A 26,614-nucleotide genomic window follows, 5' to 3' on the forward strand; every position below is an offset into this window, starting at 1 on the left:
GACTCGTCCTGGAGAATAGCATTCGGACTGAAAATTCAGCATTAATGTTGCATTCAGATGTAGCATTCTCCGTGAAACAAGATTTCGGACACGCTTACTTTAAAGTGAAATCTCAAAAGTGGAATATTTCTTTAAAATTATCTGGGGCTTGTTCGGGCTTGTTTTGAAAACCCCGGGGCATTTTTTTGCGTTGACAATCTCGCAACACTGATGGTAAATTAGCGTCCAATTTAAAAAATGAGAACATGGGATAATTATAAGCACAGGTTTTTCCCTCTTGTTTTAAAGAAAGCTCTTCAAATTGGAAAGTAAGATTGGGTATTATTGTTCATTTTAAAATCATGGTTTTGCGTGATTATTGAATTAAAATTGTGATTCAATGGTAATTTATAGATACTATACTAGAAAGAATCCTCATGGGCAAATGTTAAAAATATTACATTTGAATGGAAAAGGAATTAGGAAATGAATATATTTAAGAATCTTCATTCAGCTCTCTTTTTTATGACTTCAAACTTTTATTTGTGATTTTGAAGCTAGCACTTGCTAGGTTTGATATCAGGGCTACTACAAAGTTCCTAAAATCAAGTGAAGGTCCCTGTTGGCCCCTTAAATTGATAAAAGGTCCCTGAAGTCCCATATCTTGCTTTGGTTTAAAGCTCTGTATCCTGAAGGCTACAAACACTTAGGCTATGAGTATATGGTTTTCAGTATTTTTGTTTTGATTAGAATTCTTGGAACCTGTTATTGCTTGTCTAAGAAATACAAAATTTGTTGTTACATAGCCTACAGTATTATTGTTTAGACAGAGCAGATAGACTATTAACAAAAAGGAAGTTAAACAATAAATAAGAGATATTTTAATAAACAACTTGATAAACAGAGGCAAGGCTTATTGAATGCAATGATCTTAGGAAAGTGACTTAAACCACATTCCTGGTGATACTCTTGTTGACACCCTCAGTGACAATCAAAGCTCCACCTCCACCATTTGAAAATCTTTTAAATTTATTTCATAATTTCTGGTGTATATAAATGGCAGTGACTCAAGTTGTTGTTTTTTAACAGGAAATATTTGAAAAGACAATTAGGCCTATTGATGATTCTGCAACCAAATATGAATATACAGAAATTACAGAAGACAATGTGAAGGTATCTCAACAATTAAATTATAATTTCATATTAAAGATGTGGTATCTTGGATTTTTCCAAGTTATAGTTACCCTTTACACAAAAGTGAAAATAACATGATTTGATGGAAGAAATTCTCAAAATAATGTTGAAGCTACTTTAACAAATAATGGATTTAATTGGTTCACAAATGCTGAATATATTATCAATAGAAAATTTATTGAAAGTATTGATTATATAGCTATAATGACTACTGTTAAAACAGTTATTAGAATTTTCAGATGACTCTAGTCAAAGCACAGCTACTAATATGCTTTGCTATAAAGATAAAATCTAATCTGTTTGTTCCTTTAAAGCAGAAAATGTGCTTGAAAGCAATTTTACACCTGTTGCAGGAGGTGGTGGAACCATTATAACAAAACAAAATAACACTTTTAATAGTGGCTTATTTACAAGATTGAGTAAAACAAAAGAAAGTCATTTGGTTAGTATATATTTACCATTATAACATTTATTTGGATTTTGTCAAGATATTAATCATGTTTTTAGAGGCTTTGCACATCAAATTATATTAAAAAGAAATGATTTTGCCAATGTGATTATGAAATCTACAGCTCAAAGTTTTAAAGTAGATATAATGCCTTTATCATGGATTTTACCAGTATTACATCCCAGTTTACCCATTGCAACTCAATTAGATGCTGAATTAACAAAGAAGCCAGAACAATTATAAGCTGGATTAGGAAAGAGTAGCTCATATGAATTAAAATGGGAAGTGTGTAATACCTATAAAAGTGCAAATAAAACAGATAAAGAATTAACATGGAGGGTAGTCAGTGAATGCTATAATACAACTAAAATTGTTTTTGTACTACAGAAATCTGAAAAAGGTAACAGTTATACAAAAAACAATATGGTATTTGACCACATGAACTCTAACAGAATTGAAGTGAGGGTAAATGGGTATAAATTTCCATAAGAAGATTTTAAATGTGATTTCAGTGATGGTAATGAAGATTATTCTAATGCTTATCAACAGTTTTTGCAGTTGGATATAAACATAAAAATGTTGATAGTGGAACAATTGTAAATTACAATGATTTTAAAACAGTATATCCTTTATTTTATTTTGATATTTCAAAGCATGAATTGAATATTCATTGAAGTGGATCAACCACTGATATAGAAATTAATCATTTATTAAATCAAGTATCTGCCAATCCATATAACATTTACTGCATTATATTTTCAGAAAGAAAGGCAATCATGGAAGTCATTGATAGTAAATTATATGTTAATATACAAATTATTTGCAACTTTAAAATTTGTTTAATAAAATTATTTATTAATAAATTGAGAAACTTTTAATTAAAATGGACAACAAATATAATTGAACTATTAGGTAACTGGATTTAGACATTGGAATGGAATACACTATTACCAGAAACAAATTTGTTACAACTTAGTATGAAAATAAACTTGTCATTACAATTGATTTTAATGGTGAATGGTTGAACTATTTGCACTGTTTTGATTCTAAAGCAGCTGAACTTAAAAATAAATTACTCAGATATTGATATTAAACTATCCACCAAACATTGAATTATTGCATTTTATTGGTAGTATAGGAAAAATGGAATAGAATTAAATCCTTATTTAACAAGACCTGTTACAATCTTAAAGTTCAGGATGGGAAACTGTAAAAATGTTGAAAATTTTCATCTAAAATGGTGCAAATTCTATTGAAAAGGGGTTGAATTGATGGGGCGATCTAGAACCCATATTCACATTGTGAAAAGTATAAAAATAAGACCAAATTTGATTTCCAAGGACTTGTTTTCACATTGAATGTAGAGATGGAAATTGTAAAAATGTGCAGTAATTGATATTAAAATGATGTAAGATGGATTGAAAATAATGTAAATTGAATGGATGTGTTAGGTGGGGCAGAATGCACATTTACTTTACTACTTTGATAGTTTGAATATCTTCTCACATTTCACCAAAAAGTTTTAACAGGAAGAGTCTCTAGTGCACTAACTCTACAGAGCTAAATCTTTTAGTTTTGACACTGGCTAAATGAATTTTAAAACCCAATGTTACAAAGAACTTAGGAATGATCTAATGCTTAAGCCATTCAAAAATGAAAAGAAATTTGTGCCTCTGCTAAAGACAGTTGTGAGTGACAAGATTGTCAACTGTCTCAAGTCAATAGACAAGCTTCCAAAGTGCTTGTTCATGCAGCGTATTCAGAAGCATTATTCTGTGGCCACAAGATGTGCCCTTAAGCAAATACTCGGCAAATTTTTTTTACAGTTGTTAAAAGTATTAACTTTTCCACATCCCAATTAAGTTTCAAAGCTCTTTTCTGCTCAGAGTTTCTTATATATTGCCAGGAAGTTAACCATTACAATGCAAAAGGACCTGTTTGTTTATAAGTTTAAGCTAGTCCAGTTATCCAGACTTCCACTGGAGACAGGAAGAATTGACAACAAGTGGAACAATGTAAACCAGGTTGGAAATATCCAAAATTGTCTGAAGTCATAAAAAAAATGCGTTGACCATTTCACATGCATGAAGATTTGTACATAAAGATTTGAAGCTATGATTTGTACCTAAAGCAGGAAAAAGCCTTGAAAGAACAAACTGAGAAAGAGCAGCAGGATTTGTAGGCAAGAGGATAGTTGAGAGAGCAGTAGCTTGCTGAAAACTCTTTAAAAAGACAGACAACAGAGACTTGAAAAATCTCTCAAAGAAAAATAAAGAAACGCTTGGTTCCAAGGAACAGGCCACAGAAATGTTGATAAAGGAAGCTCATAACCAACTGGAAATGGGCATTGAAAAAAAGGGTATTGTCAAGATACAGATAGTACAGGCAATGATAGATGGGACATGATAGGTTGTGTCAATGTGTGATGAACAAAAAAGGGAGCTGCTATTCTTGAAACTGCCCAGAAGGCACAAAAAACGGAAACATAGGTTGTGTGTTGTAGTAACTGCACCCTTATCTCTTTCATCATATTTTTTATATCTGATTTTTTACACTCAAAAGTAAAGCATTCAGGAAAAAAGAAGAAAAAAAAACTCCTTCCATGACATGATGATTCTCAGGTGGTCTGTTCCTTAATTATTGCTTGGCCTCTTATCATGCAGAGATGTCTGCAAATGATCATCAGCATTTTTTTTTCTTTATTCAAGCGTCATTGACTGTTGTGTCTCTGCTTTTTCTTTCAAAAGCTTTCTGAAAACTGAGTTTTGATGTCCATTTTCCATCCATAATGGTCCTTACCCTTCCAGGGACGGATCTAGAGAAAAATCTTGGGGGGCGGGGCACTGGACCAAGGGCGCCAATGTGACTCGAGGTGGGCACCAAATTAAAAAGTTTATTTTAAAAAAAGGAAGAAGAAAAAAGAACAGAACAAGGGCACCAGAAATATCTTGGGGGAAGGGTCACCCCCTGGACCCCATAGATCTGTTCCTGGCCTATAATTGCTTGTAACTCTTTCAGTCGTCTAATTTCAACCAAATTAGCTATATAGTTAAAAGAAATAGATGACAGATTTATCACACGAAAGTTCTATTGGGCCATTCGCTATTTAATTAGTCACAAAATTAAAGCTAATAATTTTTTTTTGTTGGGAGTGGACAGGGGCAGTTCAAAAAAATTGCTCGTTAACATAAATTAATATTGTAAGTTGCCTTGTCATATTCCCATCATTGAAGCCCAGACACCATACCCTAAATCGACGGACTCTCAAGAAAGAGAATAAAACAAATCTACCAAAAAAAGAAAAAAAAACACATTCTGAAGATGAAGATCTAGCAAGCAAGTTTAATTATATGATTAATTTTTCATGAACACGAGGTTTATCTTGTAATTTTATGACGAAATGATTCGTAAACTGGTCGTGCAAGCAGTTTAATCTCTGAATCTCTAGAAGATCAAGAGCAAAATCTTGGGTAAGGGGGCCACTGGACCAAGGACTTGAGGTGGGCACCAAATTAAAAAGTTTACTTTAGAAAAAGATTAAGAAAAGAAAAAAGAGCAGAATATGGGCGTCAAGTTCAAGTTCATTTATTTATTAATCACACATACATGTATATATATGATATAGGCCCATGGGGAGACAAGCTCAAAAAACTAGGCCTAGACAAAGATACAATAACAACATACACTACAATACAAAGATAAACATGACGGCAAAGATACAATAATGCAACAATAATATGAAAGTAGCAGCTAGCCCAGGATCTTTCAATACTATTGAAGAAATTGAAAATTTCAATATTGTTAAATATAAATTAATACTTGAAGATAGCTGAGAGGCCCATAATCACCCCGAGCAATAAACCATACAAATAACTTTGCCTTACTAAAAAGATACATAATTAAAAATAATCCTGAACTAAATGAGTTTCCTAGTTTCCTTTTTATTAAATGGATAGAGGAAAATTTATCAATAAGAGCCTTGTGAGCATCCCAGCACCAAGCTCTTGACACAAACGGAGTGAATTTATATCTCTCAGCATTATACTTGTCAATGTAGATACTCTTTTTTTGTCGATTGTTATAATTATGTAAATCTTGTGATTGGGAGAACAAACTTTGATTGAGGTAATATGGCGGTAATTTCTTAATGTCAGAATTGAATTTGAAAAGAATTGCTCCAAAAGCAAATTGTTGTGAAACTGGAAGTATATCTAGATAAGTATATAAAGATGCTGTAGAAGACTTATTTAGAAGTTCAATAGGTGATGAAATAAAAAGTTTAAGGATTCTTAGGGCTCATCACAATCTTAGGGCTTCAATCACAAGTCCAAGGTACTTTATCATTTTCACCCAAGATACTGATAATAGATACTTTGAAGAAGTAAATCGGGTACTACGAGGGCAGATATTTGACTTTCTGCCGTAAATTATGAAATTAGTTTTTGATTTATTCAAAGCAATAAAATTTGAAGAACACCAATCAAGAACATTAGAAAATGCAGTATTCAGTTTTGCCTCCAACTCCTCGTCATTATTTTCAGAAATTGAAACTGCTGTATCATCAGCAAAATGTGTGTTGAGACATGGGAATGTAAAAGCGCGGTGAAAATCATTTATATAAATTAAAAAAAGCAGAGGACCTAGGACAGAGCCCTGAGGTACCCCAACCTTCGAAGACTGAGGTACAGGTGAAGAGAGGAAATTGCCTACATCTAATCGTTGCTTTCTCTTATCAAGATAAGATTTAACTACATCCAACGCCGGTCCACGCACCACAATTATCCAAAATACGAAAAAGAATACAATGGGATATTGTATCGAATGCTTTTTTAAAATCTAAATATATTGTTGCTGGAATTTCACCTCTATCTAAGCATTCATGAATATATTGAATGAGAGCAACGATAGTATGTTCAGTATTGTGTCCAGACCGGAAACCAAACTGGGAATTTGTGAAGAAATTAGACGATTTAAGAAAGTCATAAAACCTCTTATAAATTGCCTTCTCAAATATTTTAGAAAATGCTGACAAAATAAAAATAGGGCGGTAATTTGATGGATTTTCAGGAGAGTCACCTTTGTGAAGCGGAACTATCCGCGCTTCTTTAAAAGCAGATGGGAAAACTCCAGTTTTAAATGAAAGATTAATTATATGCTGTAATGGTAATATTATTGCAGACAATATTTCTTTAACAATTTTAGAACTAGACCTGTCAATTCCCGCTGAATTACCTGGATTTAGATCACACACTATTTTTGTTATTTCAGACTGAGAAATAGGCCCGAGAAAAATTGAATTACTTTGAGGAGATGGAAGGTATGATGAAAAATGTTTATTACTATGTGAATCAAACTGGTTCATTACTGATGAAACAATTTTCTCTTCTATTTTAGCAAAATAAGTATTCAAAATATCAGCCACTTTTTTCGATTTATTAGCAGTCGATCCATCTTCCAAACTAATAACTTCAGGAAACTTAGACTTCCTTTCTTTATTTATAAAAGATTTAATTAAAGACCACGTTTTGTGAGGAGAATTTTGAGCTTCTTTGAAAGACTCTTTATAATACAATTGTTTCGACAATCGTATCAGTGTGGTTAATTTATTTTTGAAAATTCTAAAAATTTTTAAATATATAATCAGTTGGATTCTTTAACTGCTTTTTAAATAACTGATTTTTTTTCTTTACTGATAGCAAAATTCCAGACGTTATCCATGGCCTTATAGGAAATTTTTCTCTGCAAATTTTAATCGTACCAAATGGGCAATTAGAATCAAGGCAGCCATTGAAGTTTCTTAGAAAATTATCAGTTGCCATATCTGTATCCTCCGTGGATATTACCTCCTGCCAATCGAATAGTTCAAGGCTTTCATTCAGGTGCTTTAATGTTATTTTATTTATTAACCGTCCTTGACGGTCCTTACTTACCTGCGGTATTTTCCAAGTAAAAGCTAAATCTGAAACCAGCAGGAAATGATCCGATATATCACTTAAAACAGCAAAATTTGCTTGAATTGGTAAAAATGTAAAAATATTATCAATGAGAGAAGCAGAACTAGGTGAAATTCTTGTAGGTATCAGGCAAGTAGGAAGCAGATACGCAGAAAAGCAGAAAGACAATAACTCAACAGAAGATTCATTTGAAGCTTATAGAAGGTCAATATTGAAATCTCTGGAAAGGATAACATCTTTACTTTGAAAATGGAGTTGATGCAAAAAATCATGAAGTTTAGAGAGGAAAGACTTGACTGGAGAAGAAGGTGGTCGGTATACTACGCAAAAAAAACATTTTTTTTTTCCAAGACTAATTTCAGTCACCATTACTTTAAAAAGCATTTCCTCATGAGAACCTTCCAGATTTGCAGTGCGTCGAAAAGAGATACCTTCTTTAACTAATATTGCTAAACCACCTTGGCGCCTAGTCAATCGGTTTTTAAAAATAAATTGATATATCTAAAGGAGGAGGATCGCCCCCTCCGACCTCATGTATCTGTTCCTGGCCTAAATTGCTTTTAATTCTTTCATTCACCTAATTTCAACCAAATTAGCTGTATAGTTAAAATAAATAGATAAATACATTTATTCACACGAAAGCCCTAATGGGCCATTCGCTATTTAATTAGTCATAAACCAAAATTAATGATTTTTTGAGGGTGGAGGGGGTTTATTATTAGTCAAAAGTTACCTTTCGATTTCTGGGTATTTTTGGATATTTTACCAAAATATCTGGAAATATCCTTTGATCCCCTTGCACATTCGTCTCTTATCCATTCTATTCTCGTATCCAGATTTTTATTTTTATCCATTTCGAACTTTTAGCTACAAGGCTACTTTTCAATATGTCATTGTGAATAGACAAATAGCTATAACTGTGTTACCACGTTTATGGAACGTGTTGAAGATACCCCTTTTGTCTTCAACAGGTGTTTCCTTTTTTGAAATAGGGGAATGTTCCATGTTTGTAGAAAAATCTTTTCAGCAATCAAAGATTTTTATGCCAATTTTGCAGATATATACTGAACCAGATGAAGATAAATAATTTTTGTTCATTTCAAGTTTCAACTTTGCTGTTTACATTCATAGGAAAGCTTTTATTTTTGTTGGTAATTGGGTAAATTACCTACGAATAATTGATCAAATTGACAAGTATACTTAAAAAAATAGTGAAAAAAAGAAAAAAAAGAACTGAATGCAAATGAAGGCGCCAAAAAAAACTTGGGGGGCCTAAAGCTCCCGTGGATCCGCCCCTGGTCCCTTTCTTGACTAAAAAGAGGTCTTTTCTTCTTACCACTTGAACCCGGTTTACCACTGGCAGTCCTGTGATGTAAGAAAAAAAAAACAAAATTTTGAAAACCTGGATTCACAAAATGTCTGTCAATTTGAGTTCAACATCCCTCTCAATATTCTCTGGAAGTTCAAACTTAGTGTCCTAGCCATTGTTTTTAGATATTTCACATATGCTCTTTTCACAACCTTAATTCAAATAGTAACTTTTTATTTATTTCAACATCCCCCTCAACATTCTCTTAAAGTTTTAGCTTAATACCCTTAACTGTTCCTGATATATTGCACACACCATTTTAGCAACATAGGTGCACATAGTATCTCTAGAAGTTGTTTATAATGTGACTTGTATTTTTTGTATTATTTTGCCCTTGTGTTTAGTTGTCATGTTTTTTTAAAATGGTTTTTATTTTAAAATTCTGTTTTTTTCTTACTTGATATTTTTTTTTCTGTTGAGAAATGCTCCTGGACTTGGAGCCAAAATGTTTGGATTTTTATTATTTAATGTTTTGATGTTGTTTCGTTTAAATTAAACCACTGCCTTATTTAAATTAAATCCATTTTTCTCTTTTAACTGTTCATAATTCTGATTAATATTCCCCTGTACATTCCCTGAAGTTTTGACTAAATGCCATTAGCTGTTCCTATGATATTGCATATATGCCTTTTTGATAACCAGGATGTACATAGTGTCTTTTGATCAAGTTCAACATACCTCTTAGCATTCTCTGGAAGTTCCAACTTTAACTGTTCCTGAGGAATTTCTATATTGCTATTTTGACAGTCTGGATAAATATAGCATCTTTTGATTTAGTTCAACATTCCAATCAACATTTCCCGAGGGTGCTGACTTTATAATTTATGTCACTCCTGAGATATTACAACTATTCGGATTTTCAACCAGGATGCACATAGTTTCTTTGGGTTTAACCCCCCTGTCAACATTCAATGAATGTTTCAACTTAATTCTCTTCCCTAAATTTTTTTGATGCATTGAAAATATGGTATTGTGACAACGTGGATGCACATAGTGTCTATTTAATTACTTCAACGTTCTCTTTAGAATTCTCTGAAAGTTTCAATTTAATACCATCGTCATTCCTGCAATCAATATAGATTTGCCCAAATATGTCCTTTTGAAAACCGGATACACCTAGTGTCTTTTCATTTACTACAATATCCCATCAATATTCTCTATGCCATTCTATAAAACAAAGAGAAGATAAAACAAATATCTCACAGGCATGTTTGTTAAAGCTTTCAACTATTTTGGAAAAAATCGCTGCCTGAATCTTTTGATTGGATTTCTTGGGGGCTCAGGTAGCAAAAAAGACATGGGAGGTAGGCTAGTTATCATCCTATGACTTTGATTGCTTAAGAAGGGGGCTGATTTGACATTCTTTTTTTTTCAGGAAGATCAACAAGAATGGAATTGATGATTTAAATTTCAATTCATCAAAAATAATTGGCAACCTTATTAAGGTTCTTCTTTCATTTGACCCATGCTGCCAAACTAATAGTCAGGTAGTATTATTTCTTAATACTTAAAACATCTGGTTCTTATCATTTTGCTTTGTGTAGCAGTGGTAGTGAGTGGGAGGCTTTGTATGGTTTTAAATAATTTGTAGTGACAAGCAGAAGGTAAGGAGCAACCTGGGCTAATAGCAGACTAACCAAAATTCAATAAGAGTTTTAATAGCAATATATACACCAAAAGAGTCTGCTTTCTACGGTGATTCCAAATATATGAAATTGATAAAGTTGTGCGTCAAAAGCTACAGGCCTGAGAAAATGTGTATGCTGTTTAAAATACCCCTAGTAGGACAAGCTATCTTCTTACTAAAAATTGCACCATTAAGTTTAGCTTGTGAGGGAACCTTTTTAAAGTTCCCCTCTTCAAATGATTCCCTCTTCCAATCTTCAAGCAAAATAAAAATAGAATGAAGGAATGTGTTAGTTTGCATGTGTGAGTCTGTGATTAATAAACAAGAAGGAGGAGCTAATTTTTAATATCTGTGACGAGTGCAAATAACCCAAGATGACTAATAACTCTCGATAGCTAAAGGAAAAGGCATGGAACAACAAACAGCAACAAATCACAGCTAATTGCAAACAAATGTGAGTTAAAAATAAAGAATAACATGATAATTTAACATGATAATTATGCTATTGAATAATTCAGATATTCCAGAAATTACAATTGAATAAGGAATGTGTTATTTTAGCATACGTGAAGGAGGAATTGACTTAGCAATATAATTTTTTAATTCAATTTAAATTACTGATTGCCATGACTTGAAACTAAAGAATAACACAATGATTATGTCACTGTGTATTTTAGATTTTTCAGAGGGCATAGGTATTTGAACGTTCCTGGTTGCTACTAAATTATGTAACAACACAATTAAAGCAAAATGTAAGAATTGGGGAAAAGCTGGGAAAGAAGTTTTTCTATATCTATTATGTTATGCAAAATTGCACGTGATTGTGAATGAATCCAAACAGGTAAAGTAAAAGGCCTGGAAAAGAGTCTGAGGCAACAAAGGACAAACAAAATCTGAAGCTAGAAGACATGTAACAACCAACATCACACCAAATACAGCAAATCATAAATGAAATCTAAAGTTAGAAGAGAAGCATCAGTGAAAATCACAAACCCAGAAGAAAAAAAAAATTCTAAAAACTGTATGATTCTTTAATGCATTAATAGGAGGTGTGTTGATTTCAAGATGTTTCTTTATTTAAGCCAACCAACCTACAGCAAAAGCATATAAGCAAGGCAATAAGCATAACAAAGCATATAAGCAAGGCAATAAGCCCAGCATATGGCAAACAACATAGTCATATACATGAGAATATTACATCTCCTTTCTTTCGCACGTGATGGCACATATGGCACGCTTATGCCATAGCTTAACAAAAAATATTTCTTCAGTACACTTCCATATGCTTCAACTTTCAAACTTATATACACTTCCACACTTAATTTAACGTCCATTATCTTCCTTGGTTTAACCACTCTGCCAGATCTTGTTGTATAGGGTTGTGAAGGACCTCCTCCGCTTCCATTATTACTGTCGAGTTGGAAAGGGGGTGTTGGAGCTCTTGGGGTTCTGTATGGGCTATCTTGGAAAATTTACCTAGTACCATTGTTCTCTAGAGTCTTTGGAACAGAAACTCCTTTGGTTGCAATTGCTGCCACGTCTAAGGGAGCATGGACCTTAAACTTCCACTTTTAAGAAGTTCTGCCGAGGATGCGATTCCATCCATCTGTGTATTCTGATTTTTGAATAGACCGAGGTACGGGACTCTGTGGAATTCATCTAATGTAAATTGCGGTCCATTGTCTGACCGTATGTTCTCTGGAATCCCGTATTTGGCAAAATGAGACTTAAGCTTGTTTATTGTTTCTTCAGATGTCACAGGATTGACTCGATCGATTTCTATGAAACGGCTATAGTAGTCACCTGTTATCAGGTAGTCTCTACCTTTGACCTTGCAGAAATCAAAACCCAAATATTTCCAAGGATACTTCGATATTGGCTTCAATATCAGTGGTTCCTTCTGATTATCTTTTGAGAACTTTCCACAAGTTTCATAGTTCCAGATCAGTTCCTTAATATCTGAGTTCAATTTTGGCCAGTAAACCGCGCCTCTTGCTCTTTGCATCTTACACTTTTTTTTTACTCTTGCTCTGATCTCTTACATCTTTCATTGGAATTCGTCTTGTGTGTATATTATACCAAATGGCAATATTTTGTATTTGTACCTGCCAAATAGAGTGTTGAATATTGTGAGAAGTGACGACTTTTGTTAAAAGCCAACATCCAATACCTGGACCTTGCATCAAGCTTAGAGAACTTATTGTGGCCATGAGTATTAGCTGCAATATCTTCGAATGTTGGTATTGGGTAGTGGGGCCTTTGTGCTGCTTTATTAAGCTCTCTTAGGTCAAAACATAATCGTAGTGTTCCGTCTGACTTTACAACTGCCACAATCGAATTAACCCACTCATTTGGGGTTGTTACTTTTTCAACGATGTCTAAACATTCCTGGCGGTCGAGTTTACTTTTTACTCTCTCGTGTAGGGCAAACGGGATTCTATGGACAGGATTAACAAATGGAATTGAATTCGTTTTAACGTGAATGGTCCCTTCACCTGGAAGTTTACCTATCCCAATGAAAACATCAGCGAATTTTTCTTGAATCTGTGTGTTCTGGTTACTGTTCTGGGTAAACAATGCAGAAATAGATGCAGGAGCTTTCACCAGTCCCATCTCTATACACCCTTGGTATCCTAGTATTGGGTTCGATTGCGTTTCCGCTACAAAGAAACTGAATTTTCTGTTGTCATTTGCATTCTGTCTGCAATTCAAGGAACAAAATCCACCAATTGGAATGTGGGTTCCTCGATAAGCTACAAGGATCTGACTTGTCTTGTTTAATTGTGGCCTGGCTTTAAGCCTCTCATAGATAGATTTCAGGTGACATTTGCTTCCGCTCCCGTGTCAGCTTTGAATCGAGTCTCCAATGCTGAATCATTCAGTTTGATAGCCACAGCCGGTTGGCTTAATTTTTCAGCTATGGATCCAATGAATAGTGTATCTATATACACTTCTTCTTTTTGATTCCCACGAATTTCTGTCATATCTATTGCAGGGTTCGGACTCGCCTATAATTTCCTATATTTTAATGCACTCCTATAAAATGCCTATATTTTGGCTAAAATCCTATTATTCCTATATTTTCGGCTGAAGAGCACTAAGAACATTGCTCATGACTTGCAATTTTCACTGCTTGTTAAGTAAGCCAAGATGTGATTTTCTTTGCTTTTGACTCTGCTTGTAGACTGTGCTGTCTTTCGGTGTAGATTGATAATTAATTACAACTGTTGAGCTGTTTGAACTTAACTATTGCTTTGTGTTGGGCTTAGTAAGCTGCTTCTGCCTGGGCTATGCTGTTGTGTTGACTTACTAGCCTATGTTTTGTTTTTTGTCATGTTGGGCCATTCCGAAATGAGCGAAGATCAGTATATAGGCTAGCAGTCTCTGCTTAATGAGACTGGAGTTCTTGCGACTTATGCGTTTCCTGGCTGAACGCTATTTAAAAGGCTGATGTGAATACAGCGCAGTTATTCGAATGGGCTATTCTAAGATAGTTGTTAATCGAGGGAAGTATAATAGACATGCAATGGGTAGGCTATATGCTACACTCTGTGATCATTCTGTCCTTTATCTTTCTGGTCTTTATCCCCTTCCAAAGAAAAATGATGCTAATCAGATTCGGACTTTTTATTTCAGATATTGTAAATTTTTACTTTATTTCCCCCCTTGGTATAGCAATGGTAAGATAATTCGTAAGTTTGATGTCCCTGATATAAGTGCAAAGTTCGCCCTCCTGCATGGAAGATTTTCGGAATCAGCTTTTTATCGTTTATCGCTTCATCAGCCTTTGGTCCGTCTGTTCGGTTAATCTCATTGTAGCGTAGTGTTTTTTTTCCTATTTGTAGTGTATTCTATTTGCAGTGTATTTCATTTTCTTTTTTTTGAGTTACTCCACAAATGTCATAACTTGTTATGATGTGGGTTATAAATAAATTATTGTTATTGTATCTACATTTTTTCTTTTTATGGTCTTTTAATCTTGGGATGCTATTTTGCAGCTGATGGTTGGTAATATAGTATGGGGCCTACCAAGTTTAATAGTTCATGGCTTGCTAAGACGGATTGCAGCGGTAGAAAGATTATCGAATGGTGTAAGACTGGGAACGACCAGTAATCGTTCTTTTGCAAACTCTGCTTGAAAAATCTTGGTGGCACAGCTGGGGTTGCTCAGCTAAACCAAAATGTTCGATCTGTAGAACACAGCCACAGTTACTGCTCAACTACATCCACTACAGATTCACCTGACTGGACAATCTCGAGTTGATGAAACAACCAAGGATAAACCATTAGTTGGTACAAAAATGTTTTGTGAGCATGATGCCGCTTATAAAGCTGAGTTAATATGGGCACTTCAGACGGTACAGAGTTCCATGTCTGCTGACTCTTCAGACCATATTGTCGCAACCTTCCATGCGATGTTCCCCGGTAAGATCCCCGACGGAATGTCCCTATGTGCGAAGAAACTCGCGTATCTGATCACCGATGCACTGCATCCTTACTGTAAGCAAATGCTTGTGAAGGACATTCAGTCATATTTTCTACTAGAATATGACGAGACAACCAACAACGCTGGTATGAAAGAGTTACAGATACGTGTTCGATATTGGTCCTCGTACGGAAACAAAATGCAGAGCAGACATTTATGCACAAGTTTTATGGGCCACGCGACAAGTGATGACCTGTATAGGCAGATAATGTCAGCCATGGAGCAGAATCAGCTGCCACTTGAAAAACTGATCACGCTTTGAAAAGTGACGGACCAAACGTCAACAAAAGCGTTTGGAACAAGTTCAGTGCCGAAAAAAAGAAAGTGGCGGGAAAGGGAATGTTGAACATTGGTACTTGCAACATCCATATAATCCATAACGCTTTCTTGAAAGGTCTTCAGGTGTTCGGAGAAGAAAGTTCCGACTTTGTTATTTTTGTGCATTCATTTTTTGACGGCTGGCCTGCGCATTGTGAAGACTATCGAAAGTGCCAAAAGAAAGTGAAAGTGCCAGAGAATGCTTTCATAAAGCATGTCCCAAGCCGCTGGCTGACGATCGGACGTGCCCTTGCTAGAATCATGCAGCAGTGGCCGGCAATCTTAGAATACTTCCTGAACTTCGTGCCGCGAGAGAAAAAACTGAAGAATGTTCTGTCCACTCCCAAATTTCTGAAGATTGGCTTATATCAGAAGTGCGACAATGAAGGCCCAATTCGAGTTATTTCTATCCTCAGCAGAACTGTTCATGAGTTTCACCCAACTGTTCCAGAAAGAAGAGCCTCTCATTCATGTTCTGAACTCAGAGATCAAAAGACTAGTTGTGACGCTTTGCGGACGGGTCTTTACTCCAGATTTCGTGACCGAGACTGAAAATTTCTCACCAGAAATGTTGAACCTTGCTGAAAAATTTGCAGAAAAGCCCATAGTTTCAGAAAATGTGGAACGAGCTTTCCGTGAGAAAGCAACACTGAAAGACAAAGCCATTTTCTATGTCAATGTGCGAAAACATTTTGTTGCGGGTATTCGCCATATTTTGAACAAACGTCCTCTGGAAAAGGATGGTTTTCTAGTGGCTTTACGCTGCTTGAGTCGGATCGACATGAAGGATTCAAGAAGCATCGCAGACATAGCGGTTGTGGCACGCGAGATTGCGATTGGAGTAAGATCAGACGTCGCCCAGGCTGAGTGGCTGCTTTTGCGAACGGAAACTGGACCCCGTGAGGACATTACTCGGATCGATCATTTTTGGAGCCATTATTTTGGACTGGTGAATGAGTGCGGGGACAGCAAGTACCCGGAACTTACCAAGCTTATCAAAGCGGTGCTGACGTTGTCGCATTGCAGCGCAGATGTTGAGCGTGGGTTCTCGCGTTCTGGTAGGATTCTTGGTGAAGATCAGGCGTTAATGTCTGAACGCGTTCTGGATGCGAGACTCATGGTATATGACACGTTGAGGTTTTATTATGGAGGAAAACCAGAACGGTTTGTTATTACAAAAGAGCTGTTGAATCTTGCACGTTCTGCACAGTCTCGGTATTAACAATATCTGGATGAAAAGAAAAAAGAAGAGCTATCCGAGAAGGAGAAAGCAGCTTTTGAAGAGGACAACAAGCGGAAGTTGCAGGAGGTCCACGACAAAAAGAACGAAATAGAAGACCTGGAAAGCAAAAAGAAAAAAACTTAGAGCATCAGAGCAAGAAAAGAGAACAGTAGCAGATACTCTACTTCAGGAAGTGACCGACAGAATGAAAAAGGCTGCCGAGTCCAAGAGTACCATAGACATTGCCCTAGCTGTTTCTTTGTTCGAAGGAGCTGGGAAGTCCAGAACAAGTGAAAGAGAGCAGATGGTGCAATCTGCTAGAATGGAGCAGTCTCTTGCAAAAAAAAAACTGACCTCATATCGAAATTGATGCCCAAGAAGCATCAAGAGTGATTCCAAGTATTTTACCTGCATCAGTCAATCGCTGGCACAGTATGTGCATCTGATTTTTTACTGTTTTTTTTTTACTATTTTTACAGTTTGTATTTGAAAAAAAAAAAAAAAAAAAAAAAAAATGCAGAAACTCGGGAAATGATGAATTTATGTGACCAGGCATCCCACGCCATCTACCACAGATCTGATCCCGAGGACTTCCGAATCCTATATTTGGCCTATATTTGGGCCCGGGAAATCCTATAAAAATAGGACAGAGCCTATAATTTGAAACAAACCGACCTGTCCGAACCCCGTCATATAGAAAAAGACAGTGACTCGTGATATAGGGCATCATCTTGTTTCTTTATGCTTTTTTTTCAGAATATGCTGAAATTAGCTGGATTCAACTTAACCAGAGAGAGCAGCCAAGTTCCTGGAGGTGGACTCGGGGTATTTCTAAGTGCTGGAAAAGCTGAAAGAGGATCTTTAGTTGCTTTATATCCAGGTATGTGTAAAAAAAAAATAGTTTTCTTTAGCATCATGTTGGTAGAAATGAACTAAAACTGGGTTAGACTTGATTTACTGCTCTAGTGCAATGTGAAGTGTTGCAGCAACTTTTGGCTGGTTTCACCATCAAAAGTGATGCAGAGACCAACACTTAGATTTTGTTTCTTCCCTGTCGATCAAATTCTGCAGTTGTCAACCCCTCAAAGCTCCAAAACTGGTATATCAAGAAGAATTCTCTCAGAAAAAAAGAAAAAAAAAATGATGACATGTCTCTTGAAAGCTCTCTCAAAATACCCTCTGCTCTTAAAAGCAATTTTATGAGATCCAATCGATGTTGTTAGATTTAAAATACAATAAAGCCAAATTAAAAGCCAATGCCCCAGGAAATAAGTCCCCTAAGGCTATGTAATTTTGCCCAAAAATGTATCACCTATGTTTTGTTTCACATGTGTTCCATGGTGATAATAGACTCAATGTTTATCACTCACTGATTGCCTCATAAACATTTTACTTATAATTGCCTGACTGTGTCATTGCGTTGCATAATCATTTATATTCGTTGCTTAACCTTTGCATGAATACAAATATTCCTGTTCTAAAATGTATAGGAAACGAATAAAAAGGTAGACCAGTTAGCACCTATATGTAGCTCCTGATCATTGAAGAGGAACAAGCTTTACGATTCTTGTTTGCAACTCTCTTTTTTTTATAGAGAAGAAATTCCCCAACAATGAAATTTCATAGCCTGCTAATGCTTTTACTCCAAAGCTGAGGAATCTAAGATCCATTGATTTTTATCTCTTCGGCTGTAGATACCTTCCTATCAAATTTCAAATGAATGCGGAAGCTTATACGAAAGATCGTTGGGGTGGTCAGAGTGGATGGATATCTTGTGGAAATCTTCTGCTCTGTACCTTTGACCCTAAATTACTCTTCCCGTAAGTTTCAGCATTATTAAAGGTTGAAGCCTGTAAAAAGACCTCTGGAAAACATTATGTTCTATTGCAATAAGAGCACTTGTCCCATAAGTTCAAAGCTGATAAGTTTAAAAAAAAAAAAATTATGCCTGCCTACTCCTCTGTTTGAAAGCGGAAAGTTGGTAAAATGTCTTTTCCTTAGAAGGCCCAAGAGCCCACTTTGCTCCTCTATTTATACAGACACAAAATCTCTCGGTGACTGGGGAGATGTCTTCAAGGTGCCATAAGCCCATTTTATCCTTGAATTCGTATAGATTGGCAGTCATTGCTCGTTTTGATTTAAACAAGGTACAACATAGCTAAGTTTCCGCCTAAAAAATATATAGGAGGAGTGGTTGGTGTTGAAGGGTCAACAGCTACATTTTAGTTCTCCAGTCATATATCAAAGTGATACTCCTATTCAAAAGGTACAACAAGCCTAACGTTCTGCTAAAGAGTCGGTATTTGGAGGTTCAAGTAGGGGACGCCAAAGTGTTGCTTCAGACAAAGCTCAGCATATTTACTTTGTGCTAAAATGCTGGTTGGGAGGGGGGCTGCTGGGGAGCCTATTTTGTTCTTAATATCATTGTGCGTTTTAATTTAAATTAGGAATATCATACCTATCTTTCTGCTAAAAAGTTAGAGGTGGGAGGGTGGGAATTATCAGGGGGCACAGGCCCACCGTATTCTAAAAAACTGGAGTAGGAGCTGAAGAGCGTTTTCGGAGGCTCATAGTCCCACTTTGGCCTTCCTATGGTGCACATTGAAAATATTTAAACGATTCCAGTCAGACAAGGTGCAGCATGCCTACTTTTGTGCTAAATGTACTGAAGCTAATGAACAACTATAATATTATGGTACAGAAGCAAAATCGACAAGACCTGTGACGTTTCTTTAATTTGGTTGGTTATGCTGCTATTATTCTCCTGTTTGTTTTCTTTAATTTTATAAAATTTGCTCAAGCGGCCTAACCAAATTTAATCATTGAGCAAAACTTTATTAATAATTCTTAAATTATATGGATGATATCTTAAAGCTATAGCATACAAGTCATTGTAAACCTTTTAAAATGATGTTTTGATAGGCTAACTTAATTATTACTTATATTTTATATCATTTTTATTGTCTTATGACATCTGATCAGGGCCTACAAGGATAATTGCAACGGTACACTAGTGTTCGCCACGCGGCGGTACTGAATATTTGATTTGTATGAATTTTTGTCTTCTTTAGGCTCAAAGTGTTATTTTGTGCCGCAATATGTCAAGGCTGATATCTTGTCCTTTCCAAAGGGTAACGGAAACTTACTATCAAAGTGAAAATCACTTAAACGATAACTGAAATTACTATCAAAGAATGAATGAAACTCAAAACGAAAACGAGATAAAATCAACTATCATATCAAGCATAAAGATAACAGGTAATTATATAGATGAATAAGTTATTGTTATAACAAGTAAAACTGAAGTTTAATATTCAAGTCAAAGTTAAAAGGATTAATGTTAGATTAACCATTAATGTTGCTACAAACAGGAGTTTAGTCATATTGTTTTTTTGGGGGGCAACAGTAAGTTTCCGTTGCCCAAATAAAAAAGGGCATTAGAAACTTACTGAAGTTACTATCAAAGAATAAATGAAACCCAAAACGAAAACGAGACAAAATAAACAATCATATGAAGCATAAAGATAACAGATACTTATATAGATGAATTAGTAATATTTAAAACAAATAACACTGAAATTGAAAATTCAAGTCAAAGTTAAAAGGAACAAATGCTACTACAAATAGGAGTTTGGTTACTGCCCCCTTCACTTTCCTCTAGCTGTTTGAGTGGTTCGTGCTTTATTGGAAAGTATATGTATTTTGAATTGTGTGCTTTATTTCTCGAAACACCCACGCAAAATAAAAAACATATCACTATGATAATCCAGATGAGGGCAAAGAAATAATGAAAATAAACTGAATATTTCATAGGTGATTATATTAATTCCTGGGAATATCACCAATTTAACATTTAATTTCACTATATTGTTTTTGTATTTTTCTATATTTTGAATAGATAGAAATTTTTATAGTTCATTTTGCTTTTGTAAAGTGCAAGTGACGCAATAGGCCTTAGAACTTCTACGAGACTTGGAATAGGGGAAAGGGCAGTAGCCAAACTCCTGTTTGTAGTAATTTTTGTTCCTTTTAACTTTGACTCGAATTTTCAAATTAATTTTCACATGTTCTAAGATTTATTTAGTCATCTGTATCAATATCTGTTATCTTTATGCTTAATATAATCATTTATTTTATTTTCTGTTCATTTTGAGTTTCATTTATTCTTATATAGCAATTTATAGTCATTTTGACTTTGAATCATTATAGGACTTTTTTCTACTCGTTTTAAGTTCTTTTTCTACTTGTTTAACTTCTTTTTCGGAAAGTTTTTTTATTATTAGTTTCTGTACTATCTGATTGGCAAAGTTTTATTATTACTTAATATAATGATTTTTCTCCAACCTTTCGCGGTTTTGGTTTAGGAATTAAAATATCCGATTCTATCTAATCAGTTCTAATTACTGTGTTTTGTTTTATTTCATCATTACCCTCGACATTTCCTTAAATTTTCAACTAAATGCCATTAGCTGCTCCTAATATATTACAGATACGCTTTGTTGACAACGGGGATGCACATATTGTCTTTATTTTGAGTTCAACCTCCCCCTCGATATTAACTGAAAGTTTTTAATTAATGCCCTAAATTGTTCCTGGGATATTGCAGACATTTTCTTTTTCAGACTTTTTTAATTTCCTTTTTCTTCCTTATTTTTTAGTTTTTTCTCCTTTTTAGTTTTTTAGTTTTTTCTTTTATTATTTTTTATTTTTTTTGTTTTTTTTTAGTTTTTTTCTGTTTTTTTTTGTTTTTTAGTTTTTTTCTTTTTTTAGTTTTTAGCTTTTTTATTTTTTTAGCTTTTTTTTTCTTTTTAGTTTTTTACTTTTTTTACTTTTTTAATTTTTTTTTCTTTTTGGGTTTTTCTTTTTTTTAGTTTTTCCTTTTTTTGATTTTTTTTCTTTTTTAGTTTTTTATTTTCTTTTAGTTTTTTTAGCTTTTTTTATTTATATATATATATTTTTTTTCTTTTTTAGTTTTTTCTTTTTTAGTTTTTTAGCTTTTTTAGGTTTTTTACCTTTTTTTCTTTTTAGTTTTTTACCTTTTTTATTTTTTAGGTTTTTTTCTTTTTTTAGTTTTTTCTTTTTTAGTTTTTTTCTATTTTTTTTAGTTTTTTTCTTTTTAGTTTTCTTTTGTTTTTTACTTTTTTTTTCTTTTTTTAGTTTTCTTTTTCTTCTTTATTTTTCAGACGTCTTATGCAAACCCCCCCCCCCCCCCCCCAAAAAAAAAATACATACAATTTATTTATATATATATAGATAGTGTAACAGACGGACATGCATACAACTTATTTTTATATATATACAGATTTATTGTTATTCTTTTTCCCAGAGCCACTTCATGTGGAAGGATAGTCGGATAGGTTTCGCAGGGATTGAACTAAATCAAGACACCATATTCAACCTGGTCGTCAAAACGGAAAACGTGAAAATTGATGTATTTTATCTTACGAATAGGTGATCGGATCTTAATGAAATTTGATATTTAGAAGGAATTCATGTATCAGAGCTCTTATTTCGAATCCCGACTAGATCTTTTGACATTGGGGGGAGTTGGAGGGGGAAATCTTGGAAAACACTTGGAGTGGAGGAATTGGGATGAAGCTTGGTGGATAGAATAAGCAAATGTCCTTGATACGTGATTGACGTAACCGTACCGGATGCGCTCTCTTTGGGGGAGTTGGGGAGGGGTTTTGTGATTTGGTGAGTTTGGTGCTTCTGGACGTGCTAGGACGATGAATATTGGTAGGCGTGTCAGGGAGCTGCACAAATTGACTTGATAAAGTCGTTTTCCCAGATTCGACCATCTGGGGGGCTATAGGGAGAGGAGAAATTAGAAAAAATGAGGTATTTATAACTTACGAGTGGGTGATCGGATCTTAATGAATTTTGATATTTAGAAGGACATCGTGACTCAGAGCTCTTATTTTAAATCCTGACCGGCATTAAGCCTCTGATTTTTCTTTTAAATCAATCTATTGATTCTTAGAATTTTGTTAGAGCTCATACCATATAAGCTCTTGGCTCTTAGCTCTTGTTTCTTTATTTATTAAACAAATTTATGGTAAAAGACCTCAACCCCATAAGGCATATCGTTTTTCTCCTTTTGAATGTCACTTCTTGAATGAACCTTCTGTCTATTTTAAACAAATCGAACCTGAAAAAATTACGCCCCAATCAACATTATTATTTGGTTATTATTGATAAAGTCTTTTCTCACCTTTCATTGCCAAGGAAATTTGATGTATGATCATATATACTCTTACAAGACATTTGTACTGTCCCTTTTGACAACCCCCTTACTTTTGTACACAATAGTAAACGAATATCTTTTAAATTCCAAGATTTTCAAAAGAACCAGAAAATACTTTTCAAATGTATCTTGTAATGAGAGACATTTTATTCTAGGAACAGTATATTACCCTACCGATCCAATTTTCTTTCAATCAATAAACAATCAGTTTATGTTCCGATGCTCCGATGGTGTTCACATTGATGGGAAAGATAGAGGCTTATCCAAGTCTATTTTCAAGTCCTGTGTGAATCGAGATCGATTTGGTCACCACCTGATTGCTGATACTTCATGGCTTACTCCAAGTCTTGTAAGTCCGCTCAACATAGGACAGTATGTCAACAATAGAAGCTCAGGTAAAAGATATTGGGGTAGGACTCGATATTGAAGGATCAATTCGAACCAAATCCACTTGGTATTGCTTTTTTACGTGCATCTTGCTCAAAAATTCGTTGTTGATTCATTTATTAAATCCTTTATTTTATATATTTTGTTCCGTTAATTACCTAAGCCCTTACATTTAGTAATTCCCTTTAAAATGAGGCCACAAACTGATGTGATGTTTTAGTGCGCCACTAGCCGAGGAGAAAAAAAAGGAAAGAAGATGCTTCCCATGCAAAAAATGGATTTTCCTTGTTGTTCTAGCCAATACATTTTCTTCGTTGGTCAAGCCAAAGGACTGTAGGTTTCCTGTATAGGATTTTTGGCCAAGGCAATGTCAATGGTGTTTTTTCGATCCAACTTTTATTTTCGATTCAATACCATTTATGGGTATCAGGCATTTTACTGGTTATTTTAGGCCGTGTTCGTCTTTTACTAGTTTGCAGCTACCACAGCATCCACGATACATTAAAGTGCCATGGACATAGCAAAAATCCACGATACATTAAAGTGCCATGGACATAGAAAAAAATATTGCCCCTTGGCTTCATAAAAAGTCTTTTCATTCCTGAAAACCAGTGTTTTTTACGATTTTCATTTTGGTTGTTATACAACTATTAAAATGTTTCTCGATGCTTAAATTCTCTATTTTATTGCCAGACTGAATAGTGAAGAGAAACATAGTGGAGACTTTTCCTGTTTACACAAGAGCCGGACGAGCTATCGCATCGCCCAAATTACGTGCATTAGATAGTCAAGTATTTCAACAATCAATCGGTTGGTAAAACTGTTGCTATTCAACAAATATTGGCTAATGAGAGTTTGTCAAAATTAAGCAAGAAATTATTTTTTTTGAATCAGAAGAAAAAAGGATTGCATCGATAGGTCAATAGTCGACTAAAGAGATAAATACAACAAAATATAATAGTAATTAGTATTTCTAAAAAAGTTCTCTGGTAGGTGAGTCAATTAACTAGTAGTTTAATATGTTTAATCTTGCAGAATTTTAATAATAAGCATGTCCATACATATCTTAGATTTTTAGCTGTTCAATGATATACATATACCTCTTATCACTTTTTTCTTAAACAATATTCTTTCATAGGTTTAATCATTCAATCCCTGGTTTTTTTTTTTTTTATCCAGGTTAGTGCCAATTCATGGCATTATTGTCTTTTTCTACAGCAATATGGAAAATTACACTTTCTAGAGCTATATGATAATATGTTTTATTGCTCATTTTCTGCTGATTTTTCTCGTGCGTTCTTTATTTGTAAGCTTGGCACCTGCTAAACATGCTAACGGCATGGCTGCATCAAGTATCTTTTGCATTAAAAATTGAGCTTTTGGGTTTTCCGATTTTTTTTTTTTTTTTAAAGACGTATATGGTTGTATAGGTTTTTACTTTTAGCAATTCAAGGAATAAAATTTCGTTTATCGTCCTTGTTATATGCTGGTGTTGTTTGGGAGGGGAAAATGGGGGGGGGGAGAATTCCCCCCCCCCATTAATTTCGAGAAAAAATTATTATATAGTCCATGCCCCTTGACTCTCCAGATGTCGACCCTTCTTGCCCCCCAATAAAAATTCAGGAACTGCGCACCTAAAATATATGTCCCTATTAAATGACCAAATTATTTATTCTAGTTCATGGGACAAGCCTCAATTACCTTCTATATTTTCTAGGTCGTCCAGCAAATGTTGCTTATCATGAAATGACAATACCCGCTGACTTTCCAATCCATCTTAGGAAATATATTCCAAATATATCATATAGAACTGTGTTTCTTGATGAAGCAGGAAACTTCCCACCGCTGAAGATTGTTGGTCTGGTTGCCACACGTTTAATACAAGAAGGAGATGAGCTATATTCTACTTATATCTCTGTTGTTGATGAATCCTAATCAGTCGATAACAAAGAAACAATAGGTAATTATGTCTTAGCTTTTATTGAAAAGAGAGTGTAATATGAAAAGAAAAATAATTGTTTGAATTATTCCATTTAATCCGCAATTGTTCAGCATTAAATAGCGACGAAGACCGCACTGTCTTTCCATATAAACAAACCAATTTAGAAAAAATATGGACATTTTTTTCAAGACAGTGGAATTCAATTCAATGGATATTAGCATGTTTTTTACCTATACTAATAAAATAAAAGATATCATAGGTCAACTGCTCCCCATAGGCTAGACGAAAATAGCGCGATGAAGACCAGTTTGAACATGAGTCCTGGTTGAACTTCGTTGAAGTACGGATGCTAGGGTTGTTTTTAAACAGTTTTTAAGAACATTATTAGTCTTAATTATATATTTTCTCGTGTTTTGTTGAAGACGGCCCTTGGACATAGGGCCAAGATATCCACTGAATTAAATTCCGCTGTCCTGAAAAAAAATTTCCCTTTTGTTTCTGCTTTGTATTTGTTTTGTTCAGCATTAATTGACCATCATATGTAGTAATACATAGCTCGGAATGTTCTAGTTCTTGTGTTAAATAGTTTAAGACTAGTATTTTTAAATACAACAGATTGTAGTTGTAATTCGTACAGAAAATGCGGTTTAATCCCGCTTTCTAGGCTGTAATCAAAGAAAGGCTAAAATGTCTCAGGTATGCTGTGTGGATGAAGGATGATGGATTGCCATATGATTTTGCTTTTTGGTCATCCATCTAGGGTCAAAGAAAAAGCCGGTCGTCTCTGAGATGGGCAGAAAGGGGTCATGAGATAGAATTTAAGGAAAACTGAAACCCCATGGGAGGGGTAGAGAGTAAAACTTAGATTAGATTGGGTGAAGGAGGAGCGTGTTCAGATGTCTTAGCCTCAGGCAGATTGGTGCTGCCGTGAGGTATTATTATTAGTAGTTTTATTGGTGTTTCCAGTAAAGAAACACCATTGGATCTTCAATTGTGATGCTAAATAACGCTTTCGGTAATGTAGCTAGTTTATCACATTTATATGTAATGATAACATTTTTGCTTTTGAAATACTACGTCAAAATAGCAGTAGTATACGATTCTCGAATGTCCCTAGTCAGATAATGCATTGGATGTGCAATGTTGAGGGAGTGTTATTTATGAAACACAGAGGAAATGTATCAAAATAAACGCTCAGAACGTATCAGATGTGTTTATTATTGGATCAATCATACAAGTACATTTACAACAAGAATAGTACTGGCAAATTTACTCGTGAATTTTCATTTTGTTTGTATCAGTTAGTAAAACTTGTGAGGGTGTATCTGACAAACCATGGATCACCCCCCCCCCAATAAAAGCCAAAATCTGTGGGCGAAGTAATCTTTACTCGTGTGGTAAAACAGACCAAGAAGTAATTGTACGAAACCAAGTAGTGCGC

At 34.6% G+C, this 26,614-nt stretch overlaps 1 protein-coding gene across 2 annotated transcripts in view; it reads left to right on the forward strand.

The window, feature by feature from the left end:
- Positions 1-223: 223 nt before the first annotated feature.
- LOC136033045 (SET domain-containing protein 9-like) overlaps positions 224-26,614 on the forward strand; it is a 35,529-nt gene continuing 9,138 nt past the window's right edge. For both annotated transcript variants that reach the window (XM_065713619.1, XM_065713620.1), the window contains exons 1-5: positions 224-308; positions 10,320-10,431; positions 17,354-17,477; positions 23,000-23,239; positions 24,949-25,191. In XM_065713619.1, coding sequence (XP_065569691.1) covers positions 238-308; positions 10,320-10,431; positions 17,354-17,477; positions 23,000-23,239; positions 24,949-25,166 — 765 coding nt within the window. In that variant the 5' untranslated portion in view covers positions 224-237 and the 3' untranslated portion in view covers positions 25,167-25,191. The remainder of the gene's footprint in view (positions 309-10,319; positions 10,432-17,353; positions 17,478-22,999; positions 23,240-24,948; positions 25,192-26,614) is intronic.

Source organism: Artemia franciscana, chromosome 11 (assembly GCF_032884065.1).
Source record: "Artemia franciscana chromosome 11, ASM3288406v1, whole genome shotgun sequence".
Taxonomy (NCBI): domain Eukaryota; kingdom Metazoa; phylum Arthropoda; class Branchiopoda; order Anostraca; family Artemiidae; genus Artemia; species Artemia franciscana.